We start from the raw sequence: 25,090 nt of genomic DNA on the forward strand, positions 1-25,090 counted from the left end.
TCTTCACTGTGCTTCAATTTTATTGTTTCTATTCTCAGATAAGCTTTGTCTCCAAATTAATTTTGCCATTTTGTATGTCTTTTTTTCCTCTTCTTTACTTTTGCATATTCTAAGTTACAATACAACTATATAAGAGAATATTTCTACTTATTTCTAGGCATTTTCTGTATTTTTATTATTAATAAGCATGTACCTATTACATACACATTGATATTTAAATGATTATTTAAACCTACTCATCATTAGTATGATTGAAACCAAGTTCAGCATCAACCAATGGCTTATTATTGGTCTTAGTCTATGCGTAAGAATGGGCAGATAACAGTCAAATTTTTGAAGGAGAGGCTAACTATTAAAATTTTTTTTTGCACACCCTGGGCTTCTGTTGATACTTTCAGTAGAAAAAGTAAATGACTGAACGTAACCTAGCTTCTCCCCACCAGAAATGGTTTGCTTACATCATGACTGAATACTGCACTGACAGCAGACCACAGAAAAGCTTGCAAAACCTGAGCTTGTGGTTTAACATTGAATAAATCTCCTCTGCACTAAGACAGACAGGATGGGCCAGATTGTAGTTTGCTGGGCAGATATGCATAGGGACAAGGAGAGAAGGAAAAATAATTCTTTCACCCATTCCTTCCTTTCTGTGCTCAGGAGCAGGTTGTAGAATACAAGAAGTGATGACAAACAGCAGCTTGCAAAAATACAGAAGAGCCCAACCTTTCTTCGGAGGTGGTGCTGAGCAGGCCAGCAGGCTTGCAAAAGTAGGTGGGCTTGGCACAAGTACGGAGAGAGTACATCCACAACAGTTGCAAGGTCACACAGATATCACTAAAGTATCTACGAATATTTGAGCTGCAGCTACTGCCAGAAATTAAAGTTGGTTTTTGCCAAAGTAATTCTACAGGTAGAATTGTTTGGGTTTTTTTATGTAGGATAGTATCACTCCCCACATGGAGGTTCTTGTTCCAAAATAACAAAGAATGCCTTTTTTCCTGAGTTTATTTATCATGGAATGAAAGTGTCCATACAGGGAGCCTTACATTCATAAATATATTGCTAGATTTTTACTGGTTCATTTTTCAGTGTAGACACGTCCTAAACCTACTATCAATAAAAAAAAAACCTGAGGAACAACAAGAATAGTGTTGATGCTGGGATATCCTGGGGATGTTATCATTGTATGCAAAATCCATTGCTGACTCAGGACGAATCTAGACCATTACACAAAACACTGTCGGCAATGGAGCACCGTGTTTAGCAATTTAAGGAAAGATATGTAAGGCAATAGAAAGGAATCCAAACAAGCAACAAAGATGGTTAGACACATGGTTTTGCGTTTCACAAGCACTGAGCTCTCTTAAAATAACACGGAAGGAAGAAAGAAAAGCCAGAAAATTATATATCAGCAGTACTATTTCTAAAAATAATGGTTTTCAAACTTTTCCATGAGGCATTAACAGCTCTTTAAGGGATAATCTTTATTGCTTTGTAATGTACAAAGCAATAAACAGCTGCTGAGATTGATTAATAGCCAAAGCAAAGTTGAGGCATGTAATCAATCTAAAAAGCCATTTATTGTGAGTATACTACAAAGCAATAGAGATTATTGCTGTTGCACAACAAACCATAACAGAGAAAACACACAGGCACACAGACACACACAAACACACAGAGAGAAAACAGTTGTTTTCTTTTCAAGGCTCGCAGTGCTACGCTGCCTTTTCCCTGAGCTTTCAAGCGGCAATCTCTGACTAAGGCAGGTGACTGGCCTTGCAGCAAGTGATCTCCTGAAAAAAGTAATGCTCTAAGAACTTCAGTGTTATCTGAGAGAGAAATAATATTTGGTTTTTTAGTTCTGTAGCTAGAAATACAAAATTCCACATTTACTCATCTTGTCCTTAGAAATGGTACTGCTATTCGTATTACCAAGACAAAGAATTGACTCGCCAATTGAAAAATTACCTAATTTGTGCTCATGCAGAGCTCATTTAGAAATGAAGGCTCTTTACTTTTGCTTTTTTTTTTGTGAATGGTTACTAAATCACTTTAAAGTTTTTCACAGGAATACTGCATGAGACAGCTGGGTTTCAGCTGCAGTTATTTAGGCCAACTACCTCACCCCATTCTTGTTATACAGCTTCAATATAGCTCTTAATATAGTTCCATTTTTGCCTCCTCCAGTCTTCCTGGGAGGCTGTTTCAGAATCTTACCTCTCCAGGGGTTTTAAACCTTTTACAAAATTTGCATTCTGAATTTTGCAGGTCAGATAATGCCCATTTGTTCTTGAATCAACATTGTCTTTTAGCAAAAATTCCTCTTTATCTTCTTTAAACATATGATATGGAGAGCCTCTGACCCTTCACTTCTGCAGAATAAATGAGCTGTGCTGTTGTAGTCTTATGCCATGTTAGGCTTGTTCCTTCATCAGTCTCGCCACCCTTCTCTGCACCCATCCCTGTCTCAATCCCTCTCTCCTGAACGCAGATGGTCTGGATGGCATGGAGCTCCAGAGAGAGTCTCAGCACTGCCTTCTCCAGCCACCCTCACTCACAGTGTCTCCTGGAAATATCTCGCCTGCTATACCAAATTTGGACCAAATTTGCCTTTTTCATCTCCCCTTAACATTCAAAGCTGGTGGTTAACTTGCACTTTCAGGCACAACTTGCATATTTCTGTTTCTGAACTGATGACCTTGCAACTTATGACAGAAATTTGTATTAGTTCGCAAGGGCACAAGCTTGCAATTTGCACTATTAAGTTTCATTCAATTTCTAATACTTTAGTTCTCAAGGTTATTCAGGTCTTCACGTATCGTATTGCCATCCTGTTCCATACTAATTATGTCTCCCACTTCTGTGCCATCAGCAAATTTCATTTACAAACTCCATCTTCCTACTTTAAGGTAATGACTAAAAATATGACGGAAGATGTATCCTTGAGGAACTCTGTTAGTAAAATACCATTCAAAGCCAGGTATCACAATAGCAGGAACTGAATTCTTCGATTTCACATTTGCAGGAAATACAGATCAGTTCAGTTCAGTGAAATTTCAGATCGTAGTGGACATAAACTGTCCAAATGCTTGTCTTTGAAAATCTGAACTATTCCATACCTGAAATTACCTAAAATTTAATAACATCTACTTAAAATATTAGAATAAAGATTTGCATAATTCCACTTACACACCTCTTTACAGCTATAAAAATGAGGAGTGGAAGAATTGTACTCATGGCGTGGTGGCCACTTTGATTATTTCTAGGCATTTGACTCTGGTAGTTAAAATACTTGTTTTAAAGTAATTTTTACCCTAGCAGTCAATTTTACTCTTTAGCCAGTCTTATATTTAATTTGTTTTCACTTTCATACTATTCCAGCAAATCACAGGTTCCCTAGAGAAGATGATGCCTGTGCCTGAGACCACATTCACTGTGAATTCCTGTTCTCTGTGGGTCTGAAAGTTCAAATTGCCTCCTTTTCCCACTGTGGGCTGCCATACCATTCTTCCTGCAGGAAACACTGGGCCTAGACTCACACCTTCTTAGCCCTTCCCTACTTCTTCCTCTTTTTTTTTCCAGAAACTGTTGAACATCAAGAGTTCATGCTAGCAGCTTTCTGCCAGTAAAACTACGCAAGAGGAGCGTACAGAAGAGGAGCTACAGGTTTCTGGGGACGCACGTTGGCCTGGGTGTTGGTGAGGAAAAGGGCTGCTGGGCTCTCCCCTCACCTCTTGCACTGCTGCCGCTGTGGGAGCAGCCACTGGATGCCAGCTGACGGGCGCCCTGAGGCCATGTGGGCCACTGCTGCTGCTGCCGCTGGCCTTGTCTGAACTAGAAAGTTTTACTGGCAGAAGTTCTGCTGGCATGTACTACTGACACAGCTGTTTTGGCAGGATGGGTTCACATTTGGCTATTTTTTTAAAGATGCAGTATGTCCTCAGAGCATCAGGCTGTTATCAGCAAAAGAAGTCTGGCATTGTGGGAGGCTCACCCAGCATACCTGGTGCTGCTTTTGGTAGATTGCCTTCTGGTCATTTTTTGCAGCATATTGTGGAGCTGCCATTGTATACTGTAAGGTACAATATCACATCATAAAATCTGTGTAAATATTGGGTCAGATTTTCAAAAATTCTTCTATCTATCTTGTGCAATAACCTATTTTTCTATGTGTTGTTTCTCCATATTGCAGATTTCTCACTGCCAGAAACCCAGATTGTATCAAACAGCAGAGCTCTCTTGTTCATTTAGGGCAGATGAAAAGATTCTTTCATATCGAAAGAGCAGACTAAAATATTGGGTACTGGAGACAAGTGGAACATAGAGACAATGAATGGCAGCTAACTATTTGCAGTAAGTATTCGCTAAACTACGAGAACAAATTGTAGTTTTGAGTCATACTGTGAACACTGGATGAGAGAACGTTTCAGAGTTGGATGTCAAGTTTGTGCCAACCTCATAGAACATTCACTCTGAGATAAGAGCTGCTTAAAAGAGGTGACAGTGGAGAAATAGGTGGTGTCAGCTTTCTGGAAAGCTGTGCCGATTTGAGCATATTGGCATTATTTGGGGTGCTTAGTCTGCAGTGAGCTACACAAAAATAAGTATTTCCTGCTGTACAGTCTCTTCATGCTGGGTAATGTACTGGAAATAAGAGATGAACCTGATACAATGGGCTTTACTAACTGTGGTGGAACAGTAAATAAGGTTTATGTCCAATTCGGTCCCATCTTGTTTTGAATACATAAAATGAAAGCAGTGCTTCTCTATGGTGATCTCTCCAGACAGCATTTTACATCAATATTGTTTGGGAGAAAGATGATGCTTGCCTCCCCATCTATCCTGTTGCCATTAATGGAGGTAACAAAGCAACAGAGACAAGGCAGCTCTGATTGGAAGGGTGTTTGTAAAAACAAAACCACTGTAACTGGAAAAAAAAAAAAAACAGAAATGTCCATCAAACCACAAAATTCTAATTTAGCAGTCTCCTGCAAAAAACCATGAAGGGTCTCATAGTATCCCTTCATTTGCTGAGCGAAGTTTTATCCTGTTTCCTGAATTCAGCACAAAGTCAGTGGCAGTGCTTTGGTTTTTTCCATGACATTTCCAGATATTAGAGACAAGTGCTTTTCTTAGATAGCATGTAGAATATATAGATGGATAGAAAATATATAGAGCTTAGAGACTCTATATGCGCACAGAACCTGCTGGACCTCTGCATAGATAACCACATGTGTAACATCAGTTCTGAAACAATGAGTCTGACATGTTATGGACATGCAGCACCTGTGGTCTGCGGACAGCCTGTATACATGTAGTAAGTGCCATGGGTTCTAGACATGTCCAGTTTATTATGTACTCACAGATATTCTGCTTAACACATGCACAGAAGGTCTGGTGTGACTGTGCTGCACATGGACTGAGACGGCTGTTTTAGATTTCCTGGATGAAAATCAGGAAGACTAAGTTCTATAGAATGATTTATTGAAAGTATATACTCACTCATTTGGTTCCACTGTCACTAAAAATAATCTAAAGTAATTTGGTTTTGTTCCAATCATACTGCATATTATTGGTTTAAAGCAAGTGTGTTTTGTAAATGATGAATGTGCTCACTCACTGCTTTGCAATAGCTTTGTTTCTGCTCTGTAAAAGTTTTGGGCTTGACTTTTTGGACTTTTGCTGAATACTGACATTTCAGTACTCTTAACATACTCTTAGTATTCCCTCCCACCAGCAGCTGGTAGATACAATTTTGACAGGAGAATGCGTTAGGAGGAAAGGCAAGGAATGCTGATGTAGAAATCTTCAGAAAGTAAACAAGAGCACTGTGTTAATGCACCAGCCCTATTACAGTGAGTTCCCTTTCTAAATTAGCTACATATGTTCAGTGAGCTCCCTAAGGGGTTCTGTATGTCAGTAGTTTTGACTCTATCCATGTCTGTGTTTCCAAAAAATCTCTTTTGATGCAGCCAGTTCTTGGTATCATTCACCACAGGCTTATGTGAATGACAAGAGTAGTATCCCAGCTCAGTATACTGTCTGTAGTGAGTGCACAATCATTGCAAGGAGTGCACAAGCTGGTTATAAAAGGAACACCTTGGACCACTGAACTTAAGGCTGTGTCTTGTGAGAAAACAAACTGCCTTTTGTTCTTCTTCACCCATTACTGGCTCTTTTCTTGGCTTTTAGGCTTTACATTGGATTGTGGCCTCTGTGATCTTCACATTTTCCTTCCATATCTATTGATTCTTGAAAGAAGTATCCCTTCCTGCTCTAGTTGTAGAAATTCTGGTCTTAAACTGAGTAGCAGCACCAAAGTCATATGGAGTCCTGTCTCTCTAGTTGGGTCAAAAGGCAAACTAGAAGAAAAGCATTCATTTCGCTAACATGCCAGAGATTTCCAGTCACTGGTAGAGGCAGCAGAATTAACGGGAAATCAATGAAAGCAGTCATTGATGTAGGGACAGTTGCATAGTGGGTGTGTGGCTAGCAGATGGCTCACAATACTTAGCTGCTACAAGAAGTCCTTGCATGCCATGTGTCAACAGAAACACACCAACTAAAGGGTATTCCACTTGGAAAGCTAGCATAACTTCACCAGGAAAGCTCAAGTTTTTATTGACGGGACTGAACAGTGAGCATGGAGGGAATCAAGTGCTGGCCAGAGTGAGGGTAAGGTGCAGAGTTTGCAGGACACTGACACAGTGACCAAATCACACTGAGCAATGCAAGCTAGAGATTGATCATTGCAATTTTTAAAGTCTTAAATTTCAGCCCAATCTGAATAAGATTTTAAGGAATTTTAAAAAATAAATATATCACAGAATATTTAAGATTGGAAGTGACCTCTAGAGATCATCTAGTCCAATACCCCTGCTAAAAGCTGTCAATTAGAGCAGTCAGCTAGAGCAACTTTTTCAATCAGATCTTAAATACCTCCAAGGATGGAAACCACACAACCTCTATGAGCAATCTGTTCTGGTGTTTGACCACCCTCACCATAGCAATCTGTTCTTATGTTTAAATGGACTTTGCTGTATTTCAATTTGTGCCTACTGCCTCTTGTCCTTTCAGTGGACATGACAAGAAGTCTGGCTCCACCTTCTTGGCACCCTTCCTTCAGATATTTATACCCACCCAGAGCCTTCTCTTCTCCAGCCTAAACAGTCCCAGCTCTCTCAGCCTTTCTTCATACAAAAGATGCTCCAGTCCATTAGTCATCTTAGCATCTCTTCGCTGGACTTAGTCCAGTATGTCCATGTCTCTGTTGTACTGAGGAGTCCATGATTGGACCCAGCACTCCAGTTGCAACCTCATCAGTGCTGTGCAGAAGAAAAGGATCACCTCCCTCCAGCTGCTGGCCATGCTCTTCCTAATGCAGCCCAGGAAGCTATTGGCCACCTTTGCAGCAACAGGACATTGCTGGCTCATGTTCAACTTGGTGTCAACTGGGATCCTCAGGTCCTACTGGTGCACGAGGTTGTTCCTCTTCAGGTGCAGGACTTTACATTTCCCTTTTTTAAACTTCTTGAGATCACTCTCAGCCCATTTCTCAAGCCTGTCAAGGTCCCTCTGAATGGCAGCACAACCATCTGGTGTATCAGCTACTCCTCCCAGTTTTGCATCGTCAGCAAACTTGCTGAGGGTGCACACTGCTGATGACTGGCCTCCAGCTGCATTCTTGCTGCTGATCTCAACTTTTTGAGCTCTGCAGTTCTGCCAAATTTCAGTCCATCTCACTATCCACTTAAATGGTCCATACTTCAACAGTTTGTCTGTGAGGGTATAATAGGAGATAACCAAAAGCCTTACTTAAGATAAACAGCATACACTGTTCTCCCCTTATCCACCAACCAGTCGTCTCATCATATACCCAGCACTCTTTCCCTGTGACAGATTTCCCTGCTGCATTTAATGGAGATCTTCATAAACCTGCTTGATTAAAACTTATTAGGCCACCTATTACAGAGGTTGTTTTTAACCACCGTAAAATGAACTGCTTCACCTGCCTTTGTAATGAGCTACAAGTGATATAAAACACAGAGCTGACTTGACAGCACATACCAGATGGTCTATGCAAAGTTGAATATGACAGGGAAATTTTTGTCCAGATTGGAGGTGGGACTGTTGTTTTGTTTTGAGAAAAGAGGAAAGAAATAGGAGAAAATGGGGATTGCATTGCCACTTGTGTTGCTGAAATCGCACTGAAGGCTGCTCTTACAGGTCAGCAACAAGAAGCAGTGAGTATGATCAATGAACACTTGGCAGGCAAAGTGTTTAACACTGTTAACTAATTCTGAATTGCATTGAAGTATAGGTCTTGTATGCTTGGATATCCAGGTAAGTTTCATTTCTACACAAATTTAAGTTAGCCAAACTGGAAATTGAGACTGGATACCAGCACAAAATCCCTTTCATGATTTTCAAATTTAAAAGGTAAAGTAATTTGAATGAATATGACATAATTGAATACTTTGTAATTTTTTGTTAGCTAGGCAGAACTGCTCAGAACACATTTCTTTTACCTCAGCAATCTTTTGAGCAAATACTGGCTTGCCTAGACCTAGTCAGCTTATATGTTTTGATGATACTTCCATCCTAAAGTGTTATTGCAAACAAGATTTAATTAAGTACCTGCATTTAAAATAGGTGCTGAGAGAGTTCATTCAATAAAAAGCACGTAAGAAAGGGATTTAAGTGAGAAAGTTGTAACAGTTGAGACATATCAGAGAGACATCACAAAATAAATATATGCTATAAGTGCCAAAGCTCAGAAAATGAATAAAAATTAACTCTCCAATTTGATGACTTAGAAAATAAAGAGAGGAGAAATAATGTGCATATGAAAAGGATTAAAGAAGCAGCCAAGAAGGAAGACTTAGTGAGTTTAACTGGGTGGATTTAAAAATTGTTTAAAGAATGATGAGATGATAACAGTAAAAAGAGATTCAAACTGGCTTTACCAGGAAACCGATCTACACATTTTTGTGTGAAACTTCACTTGTATTATCTCAATAAAAGAAAGGTTCAGAAGAAAATAACAGAGAATGAGCTAACTGTGAATGATCTGAAAATAGTGTGCACGCACATGCATACACACACATACATTCTTTTGGCTTTTAAGGAAGAAAATACAAAGAAAAGCAAGTACAATACCAACAAGGTTTTCATTACTTCTGAGGTGTTGAATTTGGCTGCAGAAGAAAGAGGACTAGATGTCTAATAATTAGAGATAAAGTAGAAGCTAGGAGAGATAATGTCATGAGTTATGTAAACCAGGTGGGGTTACACATGGAATCTTTTTACTGCTATCATAATGCCTGTCAGAGTCAAAAGAAGAACTGGAAGAGGACGTTTTTCTAGAAGAAAGGGGCATAACAGGCTTATAATAATATTCAGAAAGACAAATTACATTTAAAATATCCACAGGGTTCTTGTCTAACAAACATGAGGAAGTAAAAGTTATTATGTTAGTAAGCAATTAGTAAAAGGAACTTTTAAGTCAGTAAGATATATGTATATTTACATATAAATATATACACAAGATGAACTTATTTGGAGAGTGCTTTCAGATATATCTGAAGTATGTTATAAAGGAACCAAGGAAGAAGCTTGGTCAGACGGAGCTGTATTTGTTGCATTTTTCTACTATTCACAAAGAGATAATAACCACCCTTCTGGAGCAGTTTTTAGATAAATTTCAAAATGCATTCAGAGATAGCTAACAAAGATTGTCCTTGTCAGTCATGAAGAACCCACTTGCCGCAACAGCCCTGTCTGTTGTTGTTCCATGTCTGGAGATTTTCCGATATGGGCCCTGATCACCCATCCCGGCAGCAGGTGGCACGCAAGGGAACTGTTCAGTGAGTACCTGGTGCACCTGGTTTACGGGGTCCCGAAACCCAGAGGTGGATGCATCTTTGGTAGGGCCTTGCCCAGGAGGCAGCTTTGGGGGAAGACACTGTGAGTGACCCCCTTGTGCCACTCCAACAGAGATCTCCGGCCTGTGGGACCAATTTGTGTGACGGTCTGCTACGGACAGCGTGAGAACAGCTCTCTTTTGGCCTCCCAGAGAGCAGGAGGCGAGCAGGAGATGCAATGGTGCATCTGGCCTGCTAGGCAGCCGCCGAGAGGAGCGATGTGCGTGACAAGCGTGACCCCGAGAAGGGGTTTTGTGGCTACTGCTACACTGCACCAGGGTCCCCCGGTTTTATTTTACTGTGGAAAACTTTCAGTGTCTCAACTTTCCAATCTGTAAATCTGAGCTCAGAGACAAGGTACTGTAAGAGGACACATCCAGCATTTCCAAAACGAGTAACTTTTGCCGCCACTCATCTGGGCTTTTACCAGATGCTATGCCATACATGTGGGCCAGGACTGGATGAGGAAAGCGCCTGCCACCAGAAAACTACCATCCTCCGGGACAACGGTGCGGCAGGACTGCCCCACTGCCCCCGTCCCTGCCCCCGCAGTGCCGGCACGCCGACCCCGGCAGGCAGCAGCCATGACAGCCGCGGGGCAACCGGCCTGAGCCACACTGCGCATGCGCCTGCAGGTGCCGCGCAGGCGCGTCAGTGCCTCCCGGCTCCCCGCGCCCCAGCAGGTGCGGCTGAGGGGAGCGCGCGGGGCGTAACGGTACCGGTAAGGGCGGCGGGGCCGCTGTCTGCCTCGGCGGAGGTGAGTGCGGGGCCTCCCGGCTCCGGCCTGCTGCCGGGCGGCTGCACCTTCCCCGCCGTCCGACGGTTGTGGTGGTGTTCCCGGTTGCCATGGGAACAGCGGGCAACGGAGGCTGCTTGGGGCGGGAAGGGCGAGGGGGGCCGGGCCCCGCGGAGGCAGTGGCAGGTCCCGACCCTCCGCGGCTGGGCGAGGGGGGTGGGGTCGGTCGGCGGGGCCGTTATGTCTGTTACGCCGGCAAAACGCCTCGGCCAGCGCCCGGTGTCAGCGGCAGCCGTGCCCCGCGGGGCCATAACTCTCCTCCTCGGGGCCTGCCGCCTCTCTGCCCGTGCTGGGGTGTGCGGTGAGTCGGGGGGGCGGGGAGGCGGCTTTGCAAAAGTGGCCGGAGAGGAAGACCCTCCGGTCGGTTTCGCGGCAGTTTGGGGCCCACCGTGTCCAGGGGAGAGTCTTGTCTGCCAGGTTTGGGTTGGTTACTGGGGAAAGCTTTGGTCAGCTTTTGCTCCACAGGTGCTGCTTGTTTGGGGAGTTCCTCTTGCATATGTCGTCTGAGGGCCACACTGAAAATTTTGCTCTGTTGAGGGTTGCAGCCTCAATTTCTTGTAACTTTGCTCTCATTTCTTTTTGATAGTGATTTCTCTGCTTCAAAATTTCACCAAGCTGAACGTGTACCAGTTGTGATTGATAAATGTTTAAAATTATATCTAATGACACACATTATAAGTTCACTCTTGCTAAACCTATATTTGAATTCTAATTATTTTAGAGGTTTGCTTGGGAAGATAGAATCTGGACTCAAATGGTGGTGAGCGGTGTTCATGACTTGAGTACAGGGTTTCTCCTCAGTGTACCTGATGATTGCAAGAGTACCCACTCTGTACGCTAGCAATTAAATAACACTGGCTTTGAGATGGGAGATAGGATGGCAGAGTCAGTGTGGTGCCAGATTTGATGTAGTCAGCTGTGCTTCTCTCGTATGCTGGTTGACCCAGGGTAAGTGCTGCAAGAGTGCAGCTATCTTGCTTGTGGAGATAGCTATGACTAATCTGGGATTCTCTGATCCTGTACTGCTATCTACTGCTTTCAGATCTTCATGTACAGCAAAGACCAGACCTCTGGAGTAAACACTTGGGGGAAAAAGACAGCACAAGTATGGCTTTTCAGCCGTACATATTGGTATACATATTTTGCGTACCGATTATGCTGTCCCCATTGACACTGCAATGTTCCCTTTATCTGTCCTGTGCTGGGATAGGGGAGCAAAATGGGAATGCTGCTGGATTTTCAAAAAGAAACAGTAACTATTAGAATGATTTCTTATTTGCAACTAAGATACTGTATTTTAAAAAGGATATAGAGCACAGTTTGTGGAAAAAGAGAAATTCTTACAAATAAATAAAAACCAGACAGAACTAGTGTTATATAAACAATGAAAACCAAGGGTAAAACCAGATTGTACCCTAGGCAGCCGGTGCAGTCATTCCTCTTCCACTCTTGTGCTACTCCTTCGCCCTATATTTCCACTTTCTGCTTGTTGCGTTTTTTTTTTTTTTTTTTTTGCAACAAGCAGAATAAATTAGTCTCTGGCACTGCAATTGAATGATTCAGGTACCTTATTCTCACCAAAGTCAAGAAAGCTTCTGGTGGCTGGGAGGGTTTTTCCCTTATGTATGGATTTAGGTTGTAGTTTTCTAGGAAGAGAATTGGCATAATATAGCTGAAGGTGCTTCCTCAAAGCTTGTAGCATGTGGGACGCCGGAGAGCAGATGAAACTTCTTTCTTGAGTGCTGCTGCAGCAGAGCAATTGCTTGATGCTTAAATGTTTCAGCCTTAGGCATTATAAAATGGAGAGTACAAATCATCTCTCTTTTGAGAAAGAGGCGGTGGTTGTATTCTGATGGCACCGTGGCCAGACTCCTTCAGATGAAGAGTTACTCGTGGTTCTTAAATGCTTGCAAGAAAAAGTAAGCTTTCTTGTCCTATCTTATATATCTCTCTATATGCATATCTCGTATTTTATGTCACTGCTTACTTGTTTCTCTGTGTTCTGTTACATTTTCTGGCTAATAATTATGTGATATCAGTTAATAATATATTGGGATTGTGTCACTACCGCAATTCTGAATGTGTACAATACAACCTTATGCCAAAATGACGAAGTGTTAATGCTGTCATCGATTCGTTTGATAGTTTTACGTTCTGCTCACTGCCGCCCCACCGTGACAGTTCCCGGCGCGCTCCTGTCTCTGCCTTAGCGCCTGGAAGCCGAGGCTGCCGCCCGCCACCCTTGCCGCTCCGGTGGTAGGGAAGTGCCATCCTTTCCTTTCGCCACTAAAGTAGCAACGCAGCAGTGAGCTCAGTCAATCATTCAGACTAAGTCATAGGTTCTCTTTGCAACGTTAATTATTAAAACTTTGGTGAATTAATAGTTTATAATTTAAAACTAGCTTTATATTCTGTGCCTTGCATTATATTACACAGTGTTCTTTTGCACTACTTTCCAGAGGAATGCAAGCTTCAAAGAATAAAAATATGGAAAAGGCAGAACCATTCTACAGGCTTTCAGTGCCAAAGCAGAAGACCAGTTCTGAGATTATAAATGAAGCCAGAAATGTCCTACGAACACTAAGAACTCGGAGACCGTTTACACCTACAGAGGATCAAAGGAAACTTTTTGGATCTGGATCCTCACGAGCTCCTCAAAATAGACCCCCTTCAGTTTTTAGGTACTGTGGCTTTAAGATTTTTTTTTTTTTCAAATATCCTTCAACAGCAAGAGATTTGATTCTGTAATTATGTTTCCGGTTTTTTTTTTTTTTTTTTTTCTCTGGTGTTAATCTGTGTTCCTAATCACATCCTTTGCCTTCTTCTAATGATCCTTACTGTTGGTGTTAATCTACATGTCCAGGAAGTTCCTGTGGATTAGAGCTACCAGAGGCAGTCATTACGCTAGTTTTATACGTGGAAAATAGTATTGCAAAATGGTCTGTAATTCACCTTTTTCTTAAGACAATGTATGCTTTTAATTGATATAGTCTTCAACTTTTCTCTAGAAACTGTGAAAGCTTGCTCGTTTCCACATAAACTATATGCTAGATATTTTTTCAGAGCTTTCTGAGATCTTTTTAAATATATAGTTGTAGGTCTTGAAGTTTGAAATGCTCATTTTTAAACAAAATTTATACTACTTCAAAATTACTTCTGTGTGGAGTTTTATTGCACAGCATAATTCACAGAGCTCAATAGATCTAATTCTTGTGACAAAACCCAAACACATATATTTGGCTTTTTACATCCATTTTCCCAGGCATTTTTTAGTTCTCCTTATCTACCAATTCTGTAGTGACTGTAGGGAGGAGATGTGACCTGTATTTGTTAGGTGTCACGCATGCCGGAAAGGATGCTGAAAAATGCTTGAATGGCCATACAAGTCAGTGTCCGTGCTGTTTTCGTGGCAGCATGACTTCAGGCACTCAGTGTATTCAGTATTCCTTACTGTGTACTGTTGTGCCCTTACAGAAGGCAAGAGCCTGAGAGTGGCTTGGCTGTTTGCTGATGACCAGGTAATGACGTCACTCTGGCTGACATTCATGCTTGTTCTGTCTGTGCTTCTCCTGTGTATGGGAAGGAGCATGCTCATGCCTGCACAAACCTGGGTTTTCTGCCCTGCAGTCTTCTGCAGCTTGTGTCAGATAGCTTGGGCACTAACCACAGTTGGATTTGTGCAGGAATTTAGGCTTGTATTAGAGAATTGTTATAGATGTGTATGAAATAAAGTGTATCATGGCAGGTGTGCAGGCATTCTTTTAATTCTTCTTCCTTGATGCTGCTGGTTTCCCAGATATCAAAGCTAAATAGCATTCACAGAAGAAGTGTGATAGTATAAAAGTGCTCTTTCACTCTTCCTTTCTTCCTATTTTTCCTCATATTGATTGGCATAGGGAAGAAGCATGCAATTTAAAAAAAAAATCCACCACGAAACACAGTCTGCTTTATTCATATTATGTTTAATTTCTTTATGCTAGTCTTCATGCATCCAGTTTTGATTTGGCTGAATCAAGACCAGTGTCTGGTGTTCGTCTTAGCCCACTGAATCATGTGAGTACTCTGGAAATAACTATACAATACTGACATAAAAATATATGTATCAGTAGTGCTAGGAAAATATGTGGTTTAAATAGATTGGGGAGAAATGGAAGCCTGTCATAATGTTAGTCTGAGACTTATAAAGTCAATTTTGTCTTTTTTTTTTTTTTTTCCCCAACTAAACCTGAAAATAATTTTAACTATTTAAATATTGATATATTGCATTATATTTCTAAGTGACTTTAATAAGAATCAGAAGACAGATACTTGAGTCAGCTTTCTTGTGTAGGATTACTAAAATAAAAAAAGGTCATGAGAGCCTCAACATGAGCCAGCAATGTGCCCTTGCTGCTAAGAAGGTGGCTAATGGTATCCTGGACTGTATTAGCAGGTGTGTTGCCAGCAGGTTGAGGGAAGTGATCCTTTCCCTCTATTCAGCACTTGTGAAGCCATACGTGGAGTGCTAGGTCCTGTTCTGGGCTCCCCAGTACAAGAGACATGAAGCAACTGGAGAGTCCAATGAAGGACCACAAAGGTGATGAAAGGACTGGAGCATCTCTCTGCAAGGAAAGGCTGTGAGAGCTGGGACTGTTCAGCCTAGAGAATAGAAGGCTCAGGGGGATCTTATAAGTATATATAAATACCTGAAGGGAGAGTGCTAAGAGGACGGTTCCAGGCTCTTTTCAGAGGAAGTGAGCATGTGAGCTGAAGCAGAGGAGATTCCCTCTGAACTTCAGGAAACACTTCCACTGTGAGGGTGATGAAGCCCTGGCACAGGTTGCCTAGAGAGTTTGTGGAGTCTCCATCCTTGGAGATCTTCAAAAACTGCCTGGACATGGTCCTAGGCAACTGGCTTTAGGTGGCCCTGCTTGAGTAGGAGCGTTGGGCAAGATGACCTCCAGAGGTTCCTTCCAACTTCAACCATTATGCTGTTCTGTGATCAGTAACTTGAAAGTAACTAGGTTGATCGTGCTTTCTATTTGACTTACAATCATTACACCTTTTTAGATAAACTACATATCTATAAAACAGATAGAAGTACTTGTAAAAACCCCATTTCCCCCGCTGTGAAAATGTTGAACTATTTTCAATTTGTAAGTATCTGCTCTTTCAGGTATTTTATATTTAATCTTTAAATACAAGATTAAATCACAATCGTTTGTTTAGTACCTGAGAGAACAGAGCATGCTAAAATGGATAATTACACTTGCTGTATATATTGTTTCTTGAAGACAGTAATCTGAATGTAGCATTCTTTAGGAAGCTATGGAAAAAAATTCCAAGAAATGCTATACTTCAGTATTTTCAATAAGGTTATGTATTTATATTTATTTATTTATATTAATCAAAATAAGAAATTCTGACCATACTTAAATTAGATTAAATATATAGAATCATAGAATGGTTAGGGTTGGAAGGGACCTTCAAAGGTCATCTAGTCCAACCCCCCTGCAAGGAGCAGGGACATGCCCGACTAGATCAGGTTTCTCAGAGCCTCATCCAGCCTGGCCTTTAATGTTTCCAGGGATGGGGCATCTACCACCTCTCTGGGCAACCTGTTCCAGTGTAAATTTAGTGTAAATCCAGTGTAAATTGTAAACAATCCTCAGTGTAAAAATTTTTTTCATAATATCTAATCTAAATCTACGTCCCTCTATTTTAAAACCATTACCCCTCATCCTGTCACAACAGGCCCTGCTGAACAGTCTCTCCCCATCTTTCTTGTAGGCCCCCTTTAGGTTCTGGAAGGCCGCTATAAGGTCTCGCCGGAGCCTTCTCTTCTCCAGGCTGAACAGCCCCAACTCTCTCAGCCTGTCTTCATAGGAAAGCTGCTCCAGCCCTTTGATCATTTTCGTGGCCTCCTCTGGACCCTCTCCAACTGGTCCATGTCCTTCTTATGTTGGGGGCTCCAGAACTGGACGCAGTACTCCAGGTGGGGTCTCACCAGGGCAGAGTAGAGGGGGAGAATCACCTCCCTCGACCTGCTGGCCACGCTTCTCTTGATGCAGCCCAGGATGTGATTGGCCTTCTGGGCCGCAAGGACGCATTGCCTGCTCATGTTGAGCTTTTCATCCACCAGCACTCCCAAGTCCTTCTCCTCAGGGCTGCTCTCAATCCATTCCCCGCCCAGCCTGTATTTGTGCCTGGGATTGCCATGACCCAGGTGCAGGACCTTGCACGTTGCCTGGTTGAACTTCATGAGGTTGGCTTGGGCCCACCTCTCAGGCCTGTCAAGGTCCCTCTGGATGGCATCCCTCCCCTCCAGCGTGTCAACCACACCACAGCTTGGTGTCAAATTGTTGAGGGTGCATTCTATCTCACTGTCCACATTACCGACAAAGATGTTGAACAGTTGGATTTAAATACTGGTGTTAAATTTTCATTTGTCTTGTGTGTGACAGTGGAAAGAAACTAGACAAAACTACTGTTAAGACCAATACAAAACCTGCCTTTTCTGCTTTACCGATTGAGATAAGTGAGTACCCTGTAAATGTAGAGCTTGTATTAGTCACCGTGGTTGTGGGGAGTGGGTCTCACCTCTTGGCTGTTTTAAACTAATACCAGAGAGCTCTGAAGGATCAGACAGGAAACTTTCTAATGGATTCTTTATAGTAAGGAAATTGGAGAGAACCTTGATCTTAGAGGGCAATGCCTTTATGTAGGGCACAACAAATGTTTTGTACCAGAGGTTCAGGGATTTGGTGCATCTTTAAGGTGCAAGATACTGATGTGAATAAAACTAGAACTTGCGTGTTTCTGCATCTGCGTGACTTGTCTTGGCGTGATAGGAAGTAGTACATATGATATTAACTTGTTTGAAGGGTTTTGGAAATACTATTTTAGACCTCAAAAACAAATCGTAAAGAATAGATGTGCCTCTAGAATTGTTAGTGCAAGTCTTTGGCACAACATTTGTTTTTTTGACAAATAAGCATACTGCAGATGATGTTAAAGGAGGGAAATAAATTGTTCTGAGTTTCAGTTGCTCTATGCAGGCTAGTTTTTGTTTTCTGCATCCTGAATGTTTGCTTTTAAATGACTTTCTGCAGTGATAATGGTATGGATATCTGGTTGCTTCAGTGGAATGGTATCATTAGATTCTGGACATGAAAATTTCTTGATAAGCAAACCTATGTAACTTTTATCTATTCTATTCTTAACTTAACCCTTTGTATAAATCATCTGGGTTTTAGTTTGGTTTTTTTTTTTGCTTATATGAAAATGAAATTATCTGTGCTTTTATTAAAACGTTGTCTTTATCTTTGTCACAGAAACCAATCCTAGTTGCTTCTGAAAAAGATGAATTTTCTTCCATTTCCCTTCCAAAGCCTCCTGCTGATGCTGCAGAGGTTAGAAAAGTCAGCAATGCTCGGGCACGCTTATTTAGAACTTCTCAGGGAAATTTTCTTTCTGCTAAAACTGTTTCTCCTGATGAGAGTAAGAATGTTTTGATACGTATTATTGCCTAGAAAAATAACTGCGTGATGGGTTTTAATATCACTAGTTACATGAATTATTATATTAAAGGACCTACATATCATGTCAGAGTTAATTTTAAAAATATCTAAATAACTTTAAGGCAGTTTTGAAAATGTGATTTCCAAAAGTGATACTGGGTTTCACTTCTGAAAGTGTTTTGAAAGCTACTCAGGTGCCTTTTTTCCTATTAGTTTCCAAGTAATGGAATTTTTACTAAAAGTTTACTTCAGTGAGCAAAATCAACATTAAATGCTGAGATGTTTAGAGAGATAATGAGATGGCATCAGCTAAGGAGATTTCCTGATGGATTATTGAGCATAAAAGGAGTAAAAAGGAATGATAGGTCTTGACAGACCTCCGACTACGTTGTATTTGTTAAGAGTTTCATTAGTGGAGACTTAATAAAGGTCACTAAATGTGGGACTTTAAAAGTAACTTACTTGAAACTGGGGAATGACTTGACATCTTGGTTTCCTACACATTGTCTCATAATAAAACATGCTGGAACTCTATCTTTAATGAAGACTCATTTGTGATAGTGACAATGCTTACGTTGGCTCGGATTTTTACTTTATATGATAAACTGAGTATCTCACTTTTTACCTTATTGCAAAATAAGTCTTATAAAAAAAAAAGTACTTACATTTACTTTATTATGTACATATTCTAGAAATATTTACATAATGTACCCCTATATGTAGTTTAATCCATTAGCCTTAATAAGATGGTGTTACTGATTGGAGAAGTTGAGAACTTAATGTAGTTATAGCCTGAGTCTTCTCTTTGGGGATCATGCAAATATTTATGTAAGTTTTTTGTGCAGGTTCTTATTACATGTACATACCAAGATACAAGATTAACAACTACCTTTTTCTTGAATTCTTTCATAATATTCAGATCCTGAAATATAATCACTTCTTTGACAAAGTACAATCCACCTATCTATAAAAGGGAAATGAAAAAAAAGTCAATGAAAGATTAAAATGTTAAAACACAAAACCAAAAGACTTTTAAGAATTTATGTCCATAAGAAGACTTTGGCTACTTTCCTCTAAATAGCATTAAGCTTTCTTACCTTTTAAATTGGTAAAAGTAGTTTTTTATAATGTAACATGACAAACAGTAGTTCATTTTGAGCTCCATTGTGTGTATTTATTGTGTAAGAATGCTTCTACAAAATATGTTGTCTTTGGTTATTTCAGATGAAGAGAAGCTAGATTCTGAAGAACCAGCTATGATGAGTAATCTTTGCAGAAGGAGTGATAACTGCTTAGCGGAGCAAAGGCCATACACACCATTTAATGATGAAAGTAGACAATTAATTTGTAATGAGCAGAGCAGCAGACTGGAGAGGGAAGACTTCCTGAAAGGAACAGCAGGAAAATTCTTATTTCAGCTGAGAGGAGAAAGGTCGGTATTGCCTGAGTATGGTAATGTGCACCTTCCACACAGCTCTCCTAGATATTCAATTGTGCAACTATCAAAATGTTTAAAATTGATGGAATTTGAAGCACTATTTATGCATTAAAACAAAACTTTGTTTAGATTATTAGGAAACAAAAATTTTTACACTTCTGTTCTTAGGAAGTTTCTACACTTAAAAGACTCATTTGTCCAAAAATTGTTGGTAGAAAGTTCCTTGATAGAAAATAACTTTAATTTTGTGTGATCATTAACGTTTCAAAACTAAGTCTTCTAACAATTGCATATAGAATATTCAAGTTCAATTTCAATGTGCTTGTTTTTGCAGTTCAAGCCTGTTGTTTTAAGGTGCTATACAGTCTAGATGAGTAGAGCCGTATCTTCAGTTCTGATATTGAGTAAATATGTGTTCAGACACAAAAGCCAGGCTTAAACTCACTGGCAATAGAGGCAGATTTTTTTTTTCTTGTAGCTTTGAGTTTTTTTCAGTTCATTTTTTTTTGATGACCAAGTAGGTGTAAGAGATTAATAAGACTTATGTACATACAGACTGTTTACTGAACCTAGATTATCACATCCATTCTGTAATTCACAATTTTTTTTTTCCTTCTTATTTTCAAATCACATCCTATAAACACTTCAGTCACTATTAATGATTAAGGAGTATATTCGTAATTTTATAAAATTAAATGCCTTTCATTTACTAACTTGATGATAGTACTGAATAGTTTAGAGAATCTTGTCCATTGAGGCTGTTACAGCAAATGATACATAGCAGAGCTATCATAGCACTCTTTTATATTAAACTGAAAGCAGGATTAAAATGAAAAAAAAAAGACTGATTCTGAAAGACTGGAAACTTGTGGGAGTGAAGAAGTTGTTTCATGAGTATGGAGAGAGGGAAAAGAGAAAATAAAATAAGCACAGTGATGAAAAAATGTGGGTCAATGAAAGTACAGCACCAAGGAGAATGACGATAATTTTGCACTGAAGCATTCTCCCATTAAAATCGGTGATCCCAAAGACTTTTTAGGTAAAGATTGTAGGGATTATCATAGTACATGAATTACTGTCATTTGACTCTTATTTAATAAAGCTGTGGTGTAAAGTACTTCAGTGTTGCAGTTGAAAGGGGTGATTAGTTAATGGTGTCCAAGTGTCTCTAATAAGAAAAGGTCAGTTGATGCTTTTACTAATTAGAAAGAATGATCTTCATTCTGAGTGATAGATTGAACAGTAAACTTAGACATCCTTGCTATTTGTTCAAAATCATAAGCTTGAGAGCTCCACAAGTCTTTGATTTTGGGTTTTTGTTACTGGTGCTTTTTACGATAACACATTCATATGGCGTTGTGTACAATAATTACTGAATTTTCTGCTAGCCTGAACCACAGAATGACTGGCTTCTCTGTTGAAGTATTCTTAGGAATAGGTGAAAAAAGCCTATTGCCAAAAAGGTTGCTCATTGCAGCATGAAGTATTATAGGACGTTTTCAGTTCAGTTTCTTAGTGTAAGAGGCATTTTAGAAAATATTAAAAGTTGAAAGAGGAAAATTATGTCTTTTCAATTTTATATTTTTCAAATATCATTATGCATATTTGAAGAATAGGTTGTCAAGGTTCATTTTGCATAAGCTCTGCTGGCTTAATTTCTTTAGGACCTGTTACTTTCTTTTCTGATTCTTAACATGATAGCTAAGATACTAATGACTCTAACCATAAAAGATGGAATGTTAATGCATGTAGCTTGTCATATCCATGTCTGAACTAAGGAGAATAATACTAGAGGTAGTTGAATCTCATTCAGCACTTAAATTAGATCTCAAATTACTGACTTTAAGATAGTACAAAAAAATATTTTCCAATCTTGTTCTGACTGGTTTTCTCTAAAATAGAAGACTAACATAATATTTCTTTCTCTTTCTCTGTTGAGTACAAGATCTGTATTTTTGGACGGTACATCTTTACCTTCTCTTGTGGGTTGTGGTTGCTTGCTTTGTGCTTGAGACAGAGATGATCTATGCCACTTCTGCCTAAGAGATGCCACCTGTGCTGCTTTATACCCTTGCACCAAGGATCACTAACAACATCTAGGTGCTCATGTGGCTTAGAGTGTCAGGCATACCTGCAATATACACAAGAATAATACAAAATGCTTTCCCTTTAGTAAAGGACAAAGATCCCTCCTCTATATCAACCCAAGCAGTTTGTGCCATCATATAATGGAATGACTCAGGTGATCTCAGCTGCTCTCATGCGTTCTATCTCATTGCTAAGACTTATGCCAATAAACACTTCGGTTCAGTATTCACATGTGATGCTATACAAGTCAGGAATCTATATCCTTTTTGCAGTTCAGAGGTGTCATTCTTCATCTGACAAGGTGGTTGAAAAGTATCACAAACTTTTCTTTCAGTATAGTTTGTTGAGTTTGGTCTTGACAGGAGTTGTGTATAAAAGGTTCCAGTACCATAAAGCCATCATTGCAGTAAAAGAGTTTTGGCATTCTTTCTCAATGGAACATGTTTGCAGGTACTAGGCAATTGCTGTGATTAGATTGCATGTTTTTCTATGTCATAAATGCTTGAGGCATCTTGTATGAAGTTAAAAGATACTTTTTATTTAAAGTACGTTGTATTCAGGAGTAATAGGATAAAGGCTTAAAGGAATGTGAAAAATTCATTACGTAGAGTCCTGTCATTCTCCATATGAAGCACTTGTGTGAGCCTCAATTCTGTATCCCAGTGATTTAAAATTCTTGCAGGAATTAAGCAAGAGGATTATAGAAATAGTACACTTCATACAGGGGAAGGTGCACAAGACTCCATACTCTCCTTTCCCCACAGTTCCTATATATGTACCAAAATACCTTTTCTAATAAAGCTGTTTTTCTGTTAATGGTAAAACTGTAAAGCATGCCAAAATAACATGGCAGATACCTGCCATTAATGCTATTACATTTATTTCAAAGAGAACAGAAGGGAAGTATTTTATTCCAGCAAGAGACTTGCTCACTTTCCATCTCAAATTCTTTTGTTGTCCCAAGGACTGATGAAAAGAATGAATAGCGCTAATGAAATCACTACTGCTTTTAAAGATGCTGAGGGGGAAAAAGAGAAAAAGACTTTTTGAGGGGAAGAGTTATTTGTCATTTTGTTTACAATTCTATTTTTCAAATAACCATCTAGTTATAGTAGAATAGGTATATTAATTGAAGCAGATTGAATTTATTGACATGTTGCCTCAGGAAAGCAAGGAGCAATTTCTGACAACCATAAGGAAGCTAAGGTTTGTTTACATCTTCATCCAGCCATTGTGCTTTACCATCTATTGTGATTGCTATAGAAATGAAACTTCTAAAATGTTTTCTGCATTCATATATTTCAACAGAAGTGTCAACAGTGATGGCAGATTTGCTGATGAAAAGCAACAGTTTCCCTGGTGAGAAAAGATGAATTTTTTTTTTTTTTTTCTCTCCTTCAAATTTTGAAAATTCTGAAAGCTTAGATGTCATTCCAGGACTCGTTAGAAACATAGATTCCTTCAATAAGGAAAAGCTTGGTGGCAAACAGTTGATTCCCAAGTGGCCTGCTCTACACTTCTTTAATAAGTAATTTCTATAAATGGCTACAGAAGAATTAGAAAGTGCTGTAAAGAAGATACACTATGCCCTTTTTTCCCCTCACCGTTGCTGTCCTAATTAAATGCCTGTTTGACAGAATCCTTGAGAGGTATTCATCAATGGCTTCCATAAGACTGTTTTCTCTTTCTTGTGCTTTTTAGTGTTTTGGAATGCTTCAATAGAAAAATGATAAAAGCAGGGGATGAGTGAATACTGGAAATCACTTCTGTCTGATTGCTTAAACTAGCTTCACATCTGCTTCCAAAATATTTGTTCCTTTTCTCCTCAAAGAAAAGGATTCCTGCAGAGGAGATAGATTTCTTTCCTCAAGGGAATGCCCATTCTGTTTTGCTCTGGATGAATTTTTGAAATGAATGACATGTCCCTGCTCCTTGCAAGGGGGTTGGACTAGATGATCCTTCCAACCCTAACGATTCTATGATTCTATGATATTAGTTTGTTGTATGGTTTAGCTGATATGGCTGCAGATTCTCCAGACTTCTTTCAGGAATTGTCTTTTCTTGTTATGTATATACGTAACTTTTAGAGTTCTCATAAAGACATGGAAACAGGAAATTAATCTACTCTTTCTGTATTTCTGCCTCAGTTCCACTAGCTGTTGAGACCACTAATTTAAGAAAGAAACAATTGAGTGGTGGGAAAGCTTTCACAGGTAGAGCTTTTACCATGTTTTCCAGAGAAAGTATGACATCTAACCTTCAAAGATGCCTGGTTTTATATATGGTTAGGGAGTACTGAGGAAAAAATTGAGAATGAGGAATTCTTTTTTCAGAACTTCTTGTAGGCTTCTGAAGAAAAGAGCAACAAGTAGCTGTTGCCTGTGATCCCATCAATTCTGGAAGACAGTGGAGTTCAGGCTAATTTTTACTGCCTATTCCAGAGGGAGTCTTTCCAGTCTAGTCATTAGTTTCAGGATAAGGTCATTGGTCTCCAAATCTGGGAGACCTAGGTCTTGTGAGTCCTTATTACCAATTGAATGCTAAAAGTGTGCCAAGGGGTAAAGAAGGAATGGCAATTCAGTCTAGGTAGGGTTATAGTAAGAATGAATTTAGATTAATTTTTTGTTTAGAATTAGAATGCTTATGCAAGATTCAAGTTAGGAAGATGAAGATGCTGTGGTTTTCTGACTGAAATATTTTTAGGCTAGTATTTTAGGTGGTTTTTATAGTTAGAATTAGGCTGTCAGTTGTCTGCTTGCTGAAAAATACCTACCACAAATAGATATTGTTAATATTCTCTGTATTAGGCAGAAGATGCAAAGACTGTGAAGAATAAAAAGAATAAGGATATAGGTTTTTCATCAACCTCTATTATTCTTTTAAGCCATGCTATTTAACATGTGCATGAAGTTCTTAATCAACAGCCTGTATAAATAGAATACTATATTCTTTTATCGTTGGAGCTGTCATGAGTAATGGACTGTGCCCGTGATCGTGTTTATAGAGGAATTGTTATTTGCTCATCTTTAGGATGACTCAGAGTGTATTTGGCCTATTTGTCAATGTATTTTTGCAAATTATCTTGCCTTTCTACTTTTTTTTCTTTCTCATATCAATGGTATCAGTTATAGTCTCAATTATAGTTTTAACTCCCCTTGTTTTTGTCTTTTCTGGTGATGTTACTTATTATATAATCCTCAACAATTCCTGAAATAATTGCTGGACATCTGTATTATCAGTTTTTCAATTATTTGCATGCTTTTGAAAAACTTTGTAGCTGAGAAACAGACTGACTAGAGATTTGTGTAATTGGTTTAATACTTTAATTTATATTTCTTTTAACTAT

General features: G+C 39.6%; 1 protein-coding gene across 1 annotated transcript in view; it reads left to right on the plus strand.

Moving 5' to 3' along the window:
• Window positions 1–10,656: 10,656 nt before the first annotated feature.
• ARMC2 (armadillo repeat containing 2) overlaps window positions 10,657–25,090 on the plus strand; it is a 63,224-nt gene continuing 48,790 nt past the window's right edge. Inside the window, exons 1-6 of the mRNA XM_086744181.1 lie at window positions 10,657–10,680; window positions 13,179–13,400; window positions 14,700–14,772; window positions 18,033–18,198; window positions 19,443–19,650; window positions 23,053–23,103. Of these exons, the coding sequence (XP_086600307.1) occupies window positions 13,183–13,400; window positions 14,700–14,772; window positions 18,033–18,198; window positions 19,443–19,650; window positions 23,053–23,103 (716 nt within the window). The 5' untranslated portion in view covers window positions 10,657–10,680; window positions 13,179–13,182. The remainder of the gene's footprint in view (window positions 10,681–13,178; window positions 13,401–14,699; window positions 14,773–18,032; window positions 18,199–19,442; window positions 19,651–23,052; window positions 23,104–25,090) is intronic.

This window comes from Chlamydotis macqueenii, chromosome 3 (genome assembly GCF_036417535.1).
Source record: "Chlamydotis macqueenii isolate bChlMac1 chromosome 3, bChlMac1.mat, whole genome shotgun sequence".
NCBI classification, from domain to species: Eukaryota; Metazoa; Chordata; class Aves; order Otidiformes; family Otididae; genus Chlamydotis; species Chlamydotis macqueenii.